Genomic DNA, 17,299 nt, shown 5'->3' with positions numbered 1-17,299 from the left:
AACTGCTATGATTTTGGGTTTGGAACCCCTTGTGTCTCCATTTGAAGTCATGATATTCTCATGACATGTAAATTCCCACCCCGTATTCAAATACAACCACATCCACCACATGGTGGGGTAACAGTTAACAACCCACACCTGAACATCTAAATTAAGACTAGTTAGAAGCCTGAAAGTCTGGTTAGCTGACATGTAGAAAAGTAGATCTCCTTGATTGCACCAATGTATCAAAGTGACAGCTAATTTCTTTATTTATTCATCCTCTATGTGCACAACTTAAAGAGAGACAAAAAACAGCACATGACATTCTGCATTCATCTGTTTGTTTCTACAAAATCCTGACCCAAATATAGCAATATCAGTGTCAAGCAAACCTTACTACTGTATGATGTTGGTTATATTAGCGGTCAAACCCTGATCAGGGGATTAATTATAAACAAAACATTTACAATAATATGTTTGATATAAAAAAAAACGTATCACACCAAGAGAAACTTTAAATGTTATTTTAATTGTAAGTGCAACACATCCAACTCAAGTCTTTTTCTAATGTTCAGAAGCAAATTTCTAATGTTCTAATGTTATTAATCAAAATTAAAAAAACAATGCAATTTTTATTCCCTGCTGCAAACAATTCAACTTGTTGACAAACAAATAAGCACATGCTTTGCTTAAATCATATAATACCAATAGGTAAGGCTTTATTGTAGGAAATCAAATATTCACTTCAGTACACTTTGAGCAATACTCTCACGTCCTAAGGCACCAGTGTTACTTAAAACCACAAATATTGTATAAGTTACAATAAATAAAACCTAACATTTACTTTGCTGAATAATGCTTAGATATGTACCGTCTATGTGTTAGTAACACGAAGCAGAGGTAGTTACGTAAAGGAATTTCATTACTAATAACATATTAAAGTGTAGAGAGCGTATAAGTATTAGGATATGAATGTATCTGATATCACCTTGCAAATAAGCGCACACACACTCCCCAAAAAACACTCCAAACCAATAACGCGCGCGCACACACACACTGTGGCCTCAGGTTGCCGACAGTGTTTGGGGAGATGGCAGTCTGGTGTGTTTGTGTCACGATCCCAGTAGTAGGTTGCTGAAACTGATTGACACGAACAGCGCTGCATATGAGGCATGAAAGAAAAGAGGACAATGACAATACAGAAGGTTGACGAGCAGAGACGTGACCAACCACAATCTTTCACACCGACATGGCTCATCAGACATGTTATGCGTGTAAAAATGTACCTGTTGTTTCTGTGTGCAGTTTGGAGCCATCGCTGCTGGTCACTTTGGATGTAATAAATATTTTTTTGCCTTCTTTCTTATCCAGAGAGGATTCAAGCAACAAGGTGCTTCCCAGTGGGATAGGCCTGGGAACAAGACAAGTGTTTGTCAGTGTAAACTGGACATAAATGATAATAGTCATACAGTACAACATACAACATATGCCCATAAGGCCGAACAGACACGCAGACCCTGACTGCTCATCCTAAATATACATTAAAACTGAAGTAAGACAATTAGGGTATAATCCTAAATACAGAGTGTTATAGACGCAAAGGTCTTCAAAATGTACAAAAAACTATTGTCATTACACTAACCAATGAAAAGGTGGCATATTCAGTATATTTAAACAAAGCTACAAACATTAATTCTGCTGGACCATATATGTCATAAAACTGAATCTACAAACACAACTTAATTAAAGTCTAAAAATATGTTCTTTCTGTACTTGCGGTAGTTGATGTTGAGGTTGGCAGTCACAACAGGTCCAGACAGTATGAGAGCGAGAGCCCCCATCACAGTGTCGATCATGGTGGCTATTGCCCCCCCGTGGACATGTCTGGAAATACACATAAGTTCTATTAGACACCAAATACAAAGTCTAAAAGGTGCAGTTTTGTAAGTTCTGAAGATTTAAAGATAGCCTTTTTCTTTTTTTATTATTATTTGGAGGCATTTTGCCTTTATTGGAAAGCTGATAATAAAGAGACAGACAGGAAATGTGGGGAGAGATTGAGAGGTATGACATGCAACAAAGGCTTTGAATCTTTTAAAACAATAAAATGTAAAAATACCTTCAAGGTAATATTATTGTGTTGTATGGAGTACATTTAAGTATGAACAGTATGTAAAAATACAACAAACACATCCATTTAAAACACAACCAACATGAACAGTTATCTCACCCTGGCGGCCCCTCCAGTAGGTGTCCAGCCTGGAAAATACCCACACACTTCTGCTCCTCTCGATTGAAAAATAAAACATACTCAAATGCTACCCCCGGGTCTCCGGTGTTCCGGGTAAAAATACGAGCTTTTGACTGGATTATCTTATTAAGATAAACTCCACCTGATGGGAAAACACACAAGTGAACTGTCAGCAGCTTATCATCATCATAAGGGGGGAAAAAACATCAGAAGTACCGGTGCATTTACAGATTTCTATGTGTTCATATCAGCACATACCTAGTTCCAATCTTTATTCTGGTTTAAAATATACTATGTAATATAATTCTACGATACCTTGACAAACATGGAAGTCATATTGCTTCACTGGTCATATATAGCTGGCTGATACAGTAGAATCTGTGTACGGCTTTAAGTTACATGATAGTTATGCCTTCAATTGCACCATTGTGGTGTTTTGCTCAAACCTGCAATAACTATTTTTTTTTGCCAATTGGGAGCAGCAGAAACAACATGTGACATTTCATCACCTTTAAAGTTAATATGGCTAACATGTTAAAACAGTCGCTTATTTAGAGATCCAGCAGTTGCAGACTTTTATTCATTAGTCATTTATTTGGAGTCATGTTTTTGGCCACATGCATGTCCAATATTCACTCAAGCTTCTTTTCACTGAAAACTGCTGCAGCCAAAAACGACGCCATGAGAGTGAAGAGAGTGGACCAAATGAACAATTTGATACATCGGTATTATAAAATCATTGAGCATAGCCTTTGAAAAGTTGTTAAAGTACAAAAAAAAAACGTTTAAATCGAGTATGGGATAATATCAGGTGATAAGTCATGTTCAATTTAAACAATAAAATACAACAGTCAAATAATGCAGTTTACCCTCTTGTCCCATCATTTTGCTTATATTCTATTTCATGGCCAAAACAAACAAGCAGAAAGACAGACAGTGAGACAAACGTCACAGTCTGCACGTTTACCTGGAGCATACTTGAGGACGCGATTGTAGCTCGGCAGTCTCCGCCACGGCCCTTCCTGTTTCTCTCCTCCTTCCATCTCGACCTCACACTGGCTGTTATAATGTTTATACAGCCGCATCATTTCTGAACCCCAGGAAGAGTTCGGCAAGCTGAAGTCCCGGGACTTGGAGAAACAGGACGATGGCAGCCCCTGATGAACAAGGAAATCCTTTACAACAACACTGTGAAACTGGGTCTGGGTCTAGCAAGCTCTGGGCAAAGTTAGTGGTGGGACTGTGTGGGTCATACGATGCATGTCATACACTGGAGGTGTGGTTTGAAACCATTATCTTGTCAAGCACCACTCTCTGAAATATAGCTTAAAATCCTTGTAGTTCTGCTCGTAGAATTAAGTTTACTTACTTGTTTTTGAACGTTAAATGTATTTTTTTCAATGTACAAAAATAGGAGTTTATAGAAAGATTTGTCTACATTTGCTTGATCTACATATTAATATGATGCAAAAATGTGTCTTAATTTATCAGTAGTTGTAGATCGAGTAGGGTATTTTTATCAGTGTACAATTTATGGCTGAATTGTTTCTGAACTGTGTTTTGCATTGCATGAGGTGTTTCCCAAAAAAAAAGAATCAAAACAGATCGTTGCTACCTACCAACATGGTCCTGACTGAACCGCTGGTGGACGGGTGAATGAGTTGAGACTGGACAGACGAGAGTGAGCCGAGGCGTTGAACGCCCTTGCATATTCGACCGAGGCTCCATGCCATTTGTACACTTTAAAGTGACGAGGATGGAGGACAACGTGCCTGTACTCTGAGGTAACGTTGGCTAACGAAAGTCAAACGCTTTTGCGAGCTAACGTTTGCTAGCACCGTATCAAAGTATTATCGCTTTAATAAACACTGATAAACCGTATACGCATATGCTATATAGTCTACCTTAAGCATGTTCAACACATGTTACTGTTTCGCTACCTCGAACAAATAGGAATGCAACGAGCGATACACTGTGATGTTTTACCGGTGACTTTCAAGTGTCGGAAGACAAGCAGCTGCTAACAGAATGACAACTTCCGGGCACAAGAGTAGGTCACGTGGTGTGCACCTTGCACTCTGATTGGTATCAACCTGTTCTTCAGGGCAAATACCTTCTTCACAAATGAAAGATTTGTGAAGGTGAAACCCGGCATTACATCCATTTGTAACTATATGGATTCTTACATCAAGATTGTTCATCACAAAACACTAAAGCGCTGAGGACTTGTGATCTACCTCAGCAATATAGTGTTTTAAGTTGAGATGCGTTATTTTATTTTATAATTTTACTGTATGTATTTTCCCATATTCACCCCTGCTAGTGTTGTATTCATTTTATTTGACTATATATGTCTATATATCACTCCCTGGCAGTGTTATGTGTATATTTTCCATGTCTCTAACCCAGGCAATGTTGAACTTTCTATTGTAATGTACTGTATGTTTACTGTGCTCCTTATTGTTAATCAATAAAGCACTGAACAAAATAATGGTGGTGGAGGAGAGCTGGGTTCACATGGCAACAATAAGTTTCTTTATTACAGTTTTTTTTACATGCATTTCTCAAAACGGAGCTCACACAGGCATCACAACTGCAGTCATTGTGGACTTCACTGTGGATAACATCTCAATGCTTTGACACAAAATGCATTTCATGACAAAATATTTCATGAGGAACAATTTCACTCAACACCAGCTAAATTAAATATGACTGTGGAAGACACGGTTATTGTTCATCAAAAGTGTCACCTACTACTTAACCCACTTACAGTATGCTATTTCCCAGAAAGGTGTCTAGCACTCTGAAGGCCTAGAGTGCTCAGACTTAGACCGGCTGCACCAAGACTGAATATATTTATAGATTGAGCTGAAGCGGTAGGACAGGAAGTGGGAGCGAAACTATGCACAGAGGTTGATCTTAATCATGACTGAAAATTGCAAAAAGCCTGTCAGTATCTTTAGTTCTGCACTAGGGGGAGGTAGAGGAACATGGCATTTAAATGCTATCATTTACTATATTTTGATTTCTGATGAATACAAGAACATAACGTGTCATGAATTTGGGCTCATTACATTCATTTTCAAATTGTCCATCCCCAGACGGACAAGAGTGAGCTTTTTAATTAACTGACAGTTTTCACACTCCAACATGTGATTTGAGGGTTTTTACAGAAAGGATAAGCAATTCAAGGGGTTATATTTGGTGAACAAATTCTTCCACAGACACAAGGCCTTGGAAATTAAACAGATGCCCATTTACTTTTGGGGTTGCTGGTAGTCACTAATGTTTCATCAGGAGGCAGGTCAACAAAAAAAATACCATATGCCTCAGACTGGCTAGCTCAGGTGCTACACAATGTAGCTTTACCAAGTCAGGGGAAGCTGAAGATACACGAAAAAGTCAATTTATTTGTGAAGGACTGTAATCCCAAATAACTGACAGTGTTTTACAGAGAAAATAATGCATCATAGATCTAACCGATACACAATCACATTACAAAATGATATAAAACTATACACCATATTTCCTCATTCCCTATTTCTGTGCCATTTGTCCAATGAATGAATGTATAAACAGTGTGTTTTTTCTCTAAATCAACATAGGACTTTCTCATAAGGAATGAACAGAGCCATACTCACATCTGTGATAGTACAAAATCTATCCTAATTTGCATGGCATGCTTCTTTTATTAAAAGTTCACATTCAATGTTGAGGGTTTCTGAGTTAACTTTATTTTGGAGCTTCAGGGATTCCACACAGCTTCCTGCGAAATGGAGAAAAGGAAAAAAAGAATGTTACTTTGTTGTCCAGAGTCCTAATAAGATAAGGTTTCCTTACATCTTTAGTTTTACAGCCATACTATGTGGTTCTGCTCTGTAATGATATTGGTTTTGACTGTTGAAACTCTGATGTTCTGGACCACATATCTCAAGATGCAAGTCGGCATTTCTGATCTTACCTTGCTTCCTCCTTAGTTGTATCTGCAAAGACACAAATAGCTTTGTCTCTATCCAAAATCTGTTTTTTCAAATTCTGAATGTCCCCTTCAGCCTTGGTTTTAGCCACTTGGTGATCCGCTGAGGAAATGTATAACAGAGAGAAACAATGTTAAAAAATGTCTGTATTCAATAAACAATAAAAGAGTAAAAGTGGGAGTTGCTTTTGCTAAGCTCAGTGAATAAAACGAATGAACCGTGTGGAGCCCTGTAGGTTAGTGCTGGCACAACTAGTTCTACTGGTTTCTAATTGTCAGTACACAAGATTGACAGATCTCAGCAGCTCCAAACGAACCTCTGTCTTTTAAAAGGCCAATAGAAAGCCTGACTAACTTGTGTAGAGACACATTATAGTTTGTCACATTCTCTTATCTGGCTCAACTTAGAATTGACCAATATTAGTGTACATAAGCTCACTTTAACGACATGCCCAGAGCTGATACCAGACCAGAGGTGAAACACAAAGCTGCCTTACCTTTGACTTTAACAATGGCTTCTCCCGTGCTTGCCTTCTTCTTCTGAGCATTTTCCTGATAAAGGCACAGGTGAAAGTATTTGTCAGCAGTTACAGAAGGTACAATGGCAACATAAATCAAATATTTAGATTTAACAGAATACTGAGCGGATCCTGACACGCCAACCCCACACAGTCAAATAGTATCATGTGCATCAGGAAGAGTGATACTTTCCTGTCAGTAATGGTATAATTGTAGTGAATGTTAAATAACTCCAATTGTGAGTAAAACCACGGATGCGTGTCTGTGTGTCCCTTACCGCGTCCGTGCTACAAGTCTGCAGAGCTTTAGTCAGGTCCTGTGCTGATTTTACACTTTCTTCCTTCCTTTTCCTCAGCTCATCTACCTTGGTGTTGACGGACACCAACTCCGTCTTCATGGCCTTGTCCTTGGTTTTCAATTCGTTAATGGACTCCTCTTTCATCCTGACCTCTGCATAAGATTCCACGATGCGGGTTTTCAAATCATGAAGTTTGAACTCCTGGTCCACGGCCAGGTAAATCATTCCAACCATCACAGTCACACTGAGGCTGACCAAAACAATCACGAGCTTCATCCTGATCGAGACGAGGAATAGATTGGATCAACGTGGGAACAAGTGGTGGTCAGTCGTTGTTCATTCCAGGTATCTTTCAAACCGTGTGCCCTCCAGGCTCCTTCGCTCAGTGAGACACTAGTGTCTGCTGTACCTGCTCCACCTGCTCAACAGGATGGGCGGGGCGACACACGTATTTTCTCCCTGCGCTCTTTCGGGAATAGATTTAAGCCACGATCACTTTGCTTCCTGATATCTTATAATGCCACATACTGCTTAGTTTTAAGAACAAGTTAATGATTTACAAATAAGCAACAATAAACGATGTGATAGCCTACCATTTGTAAAATATCAAAACATTTGTTTTCGTAGACTGTGTATATTGACTCAATCTCCTCCTTAAATAATTACGATTGATATGTGCTCGTTTTATGTTTTATTATGACACCTTTTTGGTTTGTTGAACTGTGACTCTAATCATACCTGAAGCACATTTACTCTATTGTACTTGAGTACAAGTTTGAGATATGTGCTTAACCGTTTTTTGCCATTTTTTAAGTACTTTTAATTTCGATATTTAATTACCAATACTTCAATACTTTTACTTAAGTAAAGATTCGATTTTCCCCCTTGTAACTGAGTTTATAAGTCAAAGTCGTACACTTTATTTATTTTGGGTTTGTGGTGTTGTATTCACTGTTAAAATGAGGTAGCCTATTACACAAATTATTTGTCATATCAGCTTCAGCTTATCAACAGACGCATAGTAATAAAACACAAGCTTGCCTGCTTACATACACAGGACTATTTGTGAGGACATTACAAGCACCGGGTGAAAGCAGAGCGTATACCTGTTCTCGCTGCCGTAAAAGAAGAGGGCGTGTTTCCAATGACACAATAGAGCAGCTCATACCCAACTCATGTGAACGTCCAATCGGACAGCGCAGGTGAGTCGGGCACCTTGGTTGATTTTAATTTGGCAAACGTAGAGAAGTGTAACCAGGGAGACACGGATAGCAGCCTTGTGTTCAGATTTAGCACTTGCCGAAGTTTTTCCATCATCAAGTATAAACAGCTCACACAGCTATGAGGGTCCAATGTGTGCTACCTGTGACATTAGTCATCTCCGTCGCTCTGGTGGGGATCATGAAAATACGGAAATTGCAGCACGACAAAGACGAAAGAGAGAACAAGTTTCAGGATATCAAGCTGCGGGTGACCAACGATGTGCTGCAAGGCTATGAGAGTATGGCGGTGGAGACGGAAAGCCTCATGCGGAAGACCCAAACTGAGCAGAAAGCGCTGGAGGAAGAAACGGTCAAGCTCGAGGCCGAAGCAATTGCGGCAAAGGGTAGATCGGACATCTGCGAGTCGGGCCAGGTGAGGAGAAACTGAGAGACACAAGCAAAGAGAGTGTATGAATAGTTTTGCGATTCCTTGCGAAAGTTATGTGGGATTTAGTTTACACAGAGAGCCATGTAGTAGGCTGTGTCATCTTAACAATGAATTCAAAGCTCACGGTTGAAAGAGGAATATGAACTTGAGGGGTTACATAAACTATAAAAAAAAGCTAAATTCAAATCTTTATATATGATTAGACTTGTTCTGCCAGTGAAACCCAAAGAACACACATAACCGGTTAGGAAGGAATTCATTATCACCACCCAGGCTTGTCTTGTAGCTATTATCAGAGCAGGGACTGACTATAGACCTATAGACACAAGTAAACTTCAGCAATAGTGTACTTTTTTCCTGCATTACTGTATAATTTGTAAACTATTTATTGTTGAAATTATTAAAACTAATCTACTATCCCTGCCTGTATATGCAGGCCTTCGCCTTCAGGATTCCATAGGCCATTTTCCTTATTTTACTACATACTTATTTTTGCTATAATACTACAGATATAACAGTGTTTTTTTATTTTAGAACAAAACAATTATTTTATGAATTGGAAATAGGACTTGTCTATGCCCCTGTCACCCCGTACTGAAATTTGGGTCCTGTGCATAGATGGGTTTTTTATTCATATTTCTAAAAACTAAACTTCTTAAAAGGGCAATACATGCATGAATATGTGTATCACATAAAATAAATGTTCCTCTGCTCGGTTGTCTCACATAGCCAGTAGTATCTCTGGAGGAAGACGAAGTAGTTCTTTGAATCAGAAATCAGAAATCAGAATTTGCATTTACATACGTTTTCCATAATTTCCACTTATTTACTGCCCTTTATGAACCATCTCTGCAGATCTAATGGCCTCACAGTGGATCAAGGTGATTCCTCAGTGTTGCTCAGAGCATCTAAGTAAAACATCATCATAAAAAAGATTTTTTTAGGGCACAGAAAATGGTGTAATGTGTAAGGAACCGATAACATGTTGGGAGAAATAAGCTTGAGACGTGACTTCACAAGACTTCATTAAAACATAAAGTATATCCTTATAGGCTACTTGATCACGTAATACTGAGGAATAATGATAAGACTGTGTTGTGTGCAGATCCGGTATATGTTATGAAAGAAGCATTCAAATATTTACTTAAGAAGTCAAAAGGATGTGGCTGCATCAAAGTCGAAGATGTGCAGATGCAGGATTTTAGTCTGTGTAGAGAAGATTTCTCCAACAAACTGAAGTTTGCGTCGCTGACATTCTCGTTTCTACTTGCAGAAATCTGTGACAGATGAGCTGACATCACTAGAGACGGAATTAAAAAAACTCCAAGGTAGGCGCCGATTTATGTGCCTCAATGCCAAAAAGTGGTCATGTATTCAATATCTGAGAGAGGACACAAAGAAACCTTTCCCTCTTTTTCTGAGCACCGGTGCTGATTCAAATGCATTCAAATTGATTTCTCTTCCAGTTGAAAAAAAGGAACTTCAAGAAATGCTCCTAATTCCTTTTAATTTGTAACACTTAAAATTCCACTTGTCATATGATAATACCTACAGATGAATTTGAGAAGGAGAAGACCAACTTGAAAACAGAATCGGATACACTGAACCAGCAACTAGCAGCAAAGAGCGCAGTGTGTGGCTTTTTGAAAGCAGGATCAACCCCAGCAAGGTATTATTAATACTTTACTCGACTTATTATAACGTAAAAACTTTACAAAACAATATATATATATTGATAATGATAACCACTGTATGCATTCACTGCATTTTCTATTGTTTAACTTTTTTTTTTAAAGCCAGCTGTGTGGCATCGTAGAGGCCCCGAAACCAGAGGAACCAAAGGCAGAGGCCCCCAAACCAGAGGAGCCAAAGGCAGAGGCCCCCAAACCAGAGGAGCCAAAGGCAGAGGCCCCCAAACCAGAGGAACCAAAGGCAGAGGCCCCCAAACCAGAGGAACCAAAGGCAGAGGCCCCCAAACCAGAGGAACCAAAGGCAGAGGCCCCCAAACCAGAGGAACCAAAGGCAGAGGCCCCCAAACCAGAGGAACCAAAGGCAGAGGCCCCAAAACCAGAGGAACCAAAGGCAGAGGCCCCAAAACCAGAGGAACCAAAGGCAGAGGCCCCCAAACCAGAGGAACCAAAGGCAGAGGCCCCAAAACCAGAAGAATCAAAGGCAGAGGTCCCCAAACCATGAAAACCAAAGGGTTAGGCCCCCAAACCAGAAGAACCAAAGGCTTAGGCCCCTAAACAGAAAGCACCTAAGAAGAGATGAGATGTTTCAACCTGTGTTTTCACAGCACATTGCTTCACTGGGCCAGTATGAGCATCAAGTAGGACTTGGTTCATGACTGGGATGTTAATGAATATTCCATCTTTTTTTGTTTTTATGCAACAAAATGAGGATTTAAGTAACATTTTGATGTGGACATATGTTTTTGTGTTGGTGCACTATTTTTTGTTATAAACAGATTGTGTACTAATGTAAATATTTTTGCACTGGCCAGATTCAAGAGTTCTCTCACATTTGTTGGAAATTAAAGGCAATTAGAGGATTGATTTATACAAAGCTTTCTTTGCGTCATGTTGTCTGTCGCTTGGTTTTCTTTCTCAGCAGCAACAGTGTTTGTCTGCCATAATTCAGTTATAAATGCACAGCTGTAAGCCAATGTTGTTTTAAAAAATTGGGGTGATATGGATACAGTAACTTGTCATTAATGTACACACTTTGAGTTTAACTTAAATAAAAACATTTTCATTGACGACTATTAAAAATACGCAGCTTCTCTTGATTAACTGTGGTATTCATAGTGGCAGTGGTGGAAAACATATTAAAATCTTCTACTTAGGTAAAAGTAGAAATGCCAAGATTTAAAAATTCCTTCATTGCAAAAGCACAGAAGTATTATCTGCAAAATGGACTTCTGAAAAGTTAATGTACTCATTATGTAGGGCAACCCTTTCCAAGCAATATGTTCTTGTATTACATTAATGTACAAACAGCATTAAAATGTTTTTTACTATTTTATATTCTTTTGTGTAATTATATCTTATATGTATACATCTATTTTTTGAAATCCATTATATTCTTTAAGATGATTATATCAATTGTATTGTAAATGTGAAAAGGGAACTTGTTTGTTCTTTGAAGGTTGCCTTAAAATGTAACCAAACAGGAATTATTCTGGAGCATTCTGGTAAGATTGTAAGATCTACACTGCCACTGCACATGCATCATGTCGTTTCTGGATCACTTTGTCAGAATGCTCCTCTCAGTCATAAACACACTGTACTGGCTTTTGAGCTTAATGAACGTGAGCTTGTCAAATACTTGCCCACAAACATGTGTCTTGGTTGCACAAGTCATGATTAGTGTGTGCAAATTCTGTCTATGTGTGTGTGTGTGTGTGAGAGAGAGAGAGAGAGATAATAAAGCTAAATCTATCATATGATGGTCAAGTATCTTTATCACCAATAAACCCCGAAGATCTTTATGCAGAGTTATTTGACTGAATGTAAATAGGGGATGCTGGGAAATACAAATAAGTCTGAACCAGGAAGAGAAAAAGCAAGGGACAAAATTCACCTCTGTCTGTTTAACTTGCACTCCAGCTGTACCTGTTATTCATCTTTTGTTGCTGTACATTATGCTTTTCTGGCCTTTACTTTTAAGCTTTTTTTCCCCCTCTGTTAGATAATTCCTCCAACGCTGAAAACACAGAAATAGGTATTGAATAATCGTTGTTAACCTTGTCTGCCTCTCTCTTTCTTAGTGACCCTGCCTCAGGGTACGTGTGTGTGCGCGTGCGTGTGTGTGTGTGTGTGTGTGTGTGAGAAAGAGAGAGAGAGAGAGAGACCAGAGCACTGACCAATCAGAGAACACAAAGCCTTTGTCTGTCTGTCCCTATAAACTTCACTCTGTTATCCCGGTGAAGCTCTGGCTGTGCAGATTGTATTCTGGCTGATCCTAAAGCTTCATCATGTATTTAGAGCTTTCAATAAAATGTTGTGCCTGAGTAGTTATTTTGTGAATTATATTTGAAACCTAACAAAACAGAACAATCTTGATCATAGAAAAAATACTGAAAATGCACTTTTGTTTAGTTGTGCATTTTTAGTTTATGGATTAATTCCAGAACAGCAGCTTTGAAAAGTGTTCCTGGTGGATAATTAGCATATGTTTATCGTTCTGGAACATTTTCAACACAAATTCAACAATACAGGGTTCATAACATTAAAGCTACTAGGAACTTTCATTTTGTGATGATTATGACGGTTCCTGTGGACCAAAGTGGTAGTGTTTCGGCCCTGGTTCTCCCGTGACTTCCTTTCCTACAGCTGGTCCAGCAATATGGCCTGGGCTTCCAGCAGCGTGGTGGCGGTGTTAGCTGCAGGTCGAAGGCGGCAGCGAAGCCAGATCTGGGCGTCCACGGCAGGCTGGTTGCTGCCAGAGGCAACACTGAAGTCTGAGCCAAAGGAGCTACATGATATCATCTTATTTTGGGTGGAATCCGACCCGGTGGCATCGATGACAAGCATTGAGAATAACTAGAAATAACCAATCTTCTCGCTGATGGTCTAGTTTACTTACTTTAGTTTAAATGTAGGTGATATAGAGACATCAGTAATAATTTGAGACTGTTTCATAACCAGTTAAAAGTTCCTCAGAGTAACTTTAAGTTAGTTTGTACTGCAGGGCAGTTGTATTCATTATAGGTTGAACAGGTGTTTATTTTATTTTGACCACCTGAATGGTGCCAGATTAATTATATTTGATTTATTTAAGCAGCATAATATTGGATTAATATATAGTGGCCATGACGGTATTCTAATGTCCTGCATGATCTGATTTATATTGTCATTTATGTTCAATGTTTTAAATTATTCCAGTGAAGGGTCTTTTTGTATTTGTGGTCAAATTCGTTGTGTGATCTAATTGTGTAATGATGTAATTCCCTGTTGTTATCAGATTGTTTCTATCAAGAGCAAAACTTTTGTCATACTTAAATATTCAAATTCTGAAATTCAACCTTTTCCAATTTCAAATGAGATATTATTGTTTTTTTAAGTTGATGTTTTAATGCTGTATCCTGACACACAATTGGATGTCAAAATATATTCATAAACTGATTAATACATCATGCTCCAACAACTTTATATGTTCAAACTGAAACTAGCTTATAGACTTATTTGAAGATTTTGATCTTTGGACCTTTAACAGCAGAAACGATGATAACTTCGACGCTTGGACTGAATCAGAGGGAAGTTATTTTGCTGTGTGTATTTTAGAAGGAGTGACTCGGACTGTTGAAAGACTTACAACATTAGACAAAATATAAATGGTTAATTATTTTCAATCCACATTTAGTTTCTTTTTTAATCCTTTTGCCCTGTCATCTCTCACTTTGCCTCACACTTGCCTTCCATCTGTTGGAGATTAAAATACTCGCCCCAGGCTCACAATTAGGCAATCAGAGGGCTATCATTCCGCCCCAATAGGCTCACAAGGTCAGCTCATACCAGGAGAGGATACAGAGACGGCAGAGGAGGGACTGATGTCATAAACGAGGGCTGCTGTTCATGAAATGTACAGTCTAATCTTACAACATAGCATACAATAGACCGTTGTGTTAAAAATAGTCTGACGCTGACATTGTTTGATGTTTGCAAACAAAGGAATTACATGATGGTTATATATAACTCATATAACTCATATAATTCAAATACACAATCAATGCCCATTCTCACAATGTACTTCTTATCAGCTCCACCTCTGCTTCTTTTTATTTTAAAGTGCTGTAGTCTTCAAAAACCACCATATATTGCAGATGATGTGAAGTCAGCATATTAATAATTGTGTCCATCCTGTCGGAGATACCAATGTAACCTCACACACACAAAACAGCAGGTTTGACAATAACTCACACACTTTTATACCAAATATCAATGATGGAAGAAGTATTGCAACAATTTATTTAAGTAAAAGTACAGAAATATTAGCAGCAACATACACTTTAAGTGCACAACAATAAAAATAGCTGATGCTGAAACAGGATGGCATTCACATTTACACATTTCATTTCTGTTTTTGTTACGCTTCTCTCTGCTACGCAACACTCTTTTTTTATTTTCCTTTTCATCCAATAAAAAGATTCAATAAACATCATTGTAAAGAATTATTATAAAAAACACTGTAACTACATTTGATACATGCGTGCATCCCTTTATAAAGGTCGTCTTTTGAGATATCAGCCATATGATAGTAACAAGATACAACTATTGACAATGAAGTGACCGCCATGTCCTCCCTACAGGCAATAACTGAAAGTTATTTGACTTTGCATCTGCGGTCATGTGTGTGTGTGTGTGTGTTTGTGCATTCGTGGGAGCTCACAGTAGGATGGACATCACATCTATTGATCAGGCTAATGTGGGGAGGAAAGGCTGCAGGCCATAGTAGCTGATCAATATACCTCTAATTACATGGGACACCGAGTGTGTGTGTCTCACAGCATTGTATATAAACGCTGCCCCACTGAGGAATAACTCATACACACAGATCATAGCTCACATTCACAGTTAGTTATGAATCACTTTTTTAATCACTTTTTTAAAGGCACACACACTTAAAGTAAACACGTTTTTTACTTGTTTTACCAAGATTTTTCACTGACAGTACACAGGGACGCTGTGTGTGCATATAGGGAATTGGTAAGTATCCTCATATTTGTATTTGTGTGTGAAGTTGGAGTTTACCTCTACTCTGTTTTCCCTCAACCCCATCATCCCTGAAGCCAATAGTCACCGATAAGTGATCTCAAATGCCAACAGAATCTCTTATTCCTGTTGTGTGTGACTCCCTCCCTCAACACCTTTCCTTTGTCAAATCCCTCTTATGTTGGACTGGTTCTTCAGGTCTTTGTCCATTATATTGTACTCATTGCACACTTTCTATGGAATAGTTTGTGAACTACATTCAGTCTGAAACAAACTAACTGACTGTGTGATGTTTCCTGTATTTATCTGTTCCCTCATTCATTCTCGCTGCATTGTCTCTCTTATCTACAGGCTTTTCCAGCCTGCTGAGGCTCCGACTGGCTGGAAGCTGTGTGATATGTTTGATATTCGGTTGTTCTTGTGCTTCATTGTGTCAACTAAATATCAGACATATTCCAACAGAGTCTGGCATTGACTTCTGACCTGTGTTGTACCTCTGAAAAAAAGACCCATGAAGTAAAGATGTTCAGGTAAATGGTTTTGGATGGTAAACTTTACCCAATAGGTGTATTATCTTCTATTGCTACATATTGTAGAATATCATTGTTATGTTTACTTGTATTCCTTCAGTTTAATAGCAGTTTCTTTAATTAAAATCTGTGAAGAAAGTTTGAAAATACATTACTAGTGTTGTGGTGCTTTAGCTAAATGTAAAAAATAAAACATTAACAATGATTTATTGTATATTAAAATTATTGTTATGTTGTCAATAAAAGAGTTTTGTTTTTAAAAGTCCTTCAACATCAACTTCAATGTTTGCACATTCTTTCATTCGCTCTTTCAAACACACCCATATACACATTGATGACAGATGAGGGTAAGTACATCCTGCTATGTGAGCAAACAGGTGTGTTTACTGGCACAATGCAGGTTTGTGACATCAGAAAGACAACTGACAGCAGCCTTTGTTATTTCAGTCCTGCTTTATTCTGTCTACTGACTAAAGTCTTTTATCGATAACGCTTACATTTGTATTACCTCACTGCTCTCCATGAGACTTTTTTGCTTCTTTTTCAGTAAGAATGTACAAGGAATGTTTTTTATGTCACCATCTGTGATGAGGATATACAGTAAATAAAGCCTGATTGAATATTAATATTGACTTTCTCCACATCTCGGATTCACACCCTATTGCATCAGGCGTAGCGAGCGAAATGCTTCAGATACTATTTTTATACTTAAATTAACTGAGGGAATGTGCTTTTGGACTTTTGGCTAATGAAATGTCCTCCCTCCCAGTCAATGAATTCTCCAAAGGGCATTTTATTATGTAATAATCCGATTTTCTAAGGAAGCGTAATAAGCTACATCCTATTGTGCACAAGCCTGTGAGAGCACTGGCTGGAAAAATCAGTGGCACTGATGTGAGAGATAAAATGCTTTTTAATCAAATCAGTTACTGTATAAGAGTACACTTTGTGAAAACGCAGCCAACAGGCGGGTACCACATATGCACAGAGCTACATTGTAATGTAAATCCCAGGCCATTGAAGGATTGTCACGGGACAACAATTGTGAAACAGGATAGACAGGTCGGGGTGCACTGAAACCATCTGAGACAAAACACATCAATACATCAGAACAGCACAGGGAGGGAAGATGTCAGGAAGATGTGTTTGTTGCAGCCCTAAGACGTCTAGTTTGAGTGCATGACCACGTGTGCGTGTCAATGTCACTCATCTGAGTCACATTTGAGGATAAAGTTCAGGTTTGATTTTAAACCCGTGGTTCCTGTTTTGGATGATTGTCAAAAGTGTATCCTTGGTTGGGTGTCACTGCAGATAGGTTGAGGTTACAAAAATCCCCTAATAAAATCTCCTAAAAGTGACAAACAAATCTGTGGGTGTGTG

The 17,299-nt window shown here is 38.5% G+C and overlaps 1 protein-coding gene across 1 annotated transcript; it reads right to left on the bottom strand.

Annotated features, from left to right (window-relative positions):
• Positions 1 to 490: 490 nt before the first annotated feature.
• them4 (thioesterase superfamily member 4) lies at positions 491 to 4,261 on the bottom strand. Its single transcript, XM_076109174.1, has 6 exons — positions 3,853 to 4,261; positions 3,201 to 3,390; positions 2,213 to 2,375; positions 1,756 to 1,866; positions 1,269 to 1,393; positions 491 to 1,141 (listed from the first exon to the last, which is right to left on the bottom strand). Exons 1-6 carry the CDS (start codon positions 3,964 to 3,966, stop codon positions 1,095 to 1,097), a joined length of 750 nt encoding a protein of 249 aa, XP_075965289.1. The 5' UTR covers positions 3,967 to 4,261; the 3' UTR covers positions 491 to 1,094.
• Positions 4,262 to 17,299: the final 13,038 nt, after the last annotated feature.

The sequence above is a fragment of the Anarhichas minor genome, unplaced genomic scaffold (genome assembly GCF_050575085.1).
Source record: "Anarhichas minor isolate MPS153535 unplaced genomic scaffold, ASM5057508v1 ptg000041l, whole genome shotgun sequence".
Taxonomy (NCBI): Eukaryota; Metazoa; Chordata; class Actinopteri; order Perciformes; family Anarhichadidae; genus Anarhichas; species Anarhichas minor.
The sequence above is the reverse complement of the archived record's forward strand: the minus strand, read 5'-3'. Positions and strand labels throughout refer to the sequence as shown.

Excerpts from the sequence above, each read along its gene's own strand:
- them4 (XM_076109174.1), bottom strand. The coding sequence starts at position 3,966 with ATGGCATGGAGCCTCGGTCGAATATGCAAGGGCGTTCAACGCCTCGGC. Across the intron at positions 2,376-3,200 it reads CGTCCTCAAGTATGCTCCAG|GTGGAGTTTATCTTAATAAG; the intron begins GTAAACGTGCAG and ends TTTTCCCATCAG. Across the intron at positions 1,867-2,212 it reads CTACTGGAGGGGCCGCCAGG|ACATGTCCACGGGGGGGCAA; the intron begins GTGAGATAACTG and ends GTGTATTTCCAG.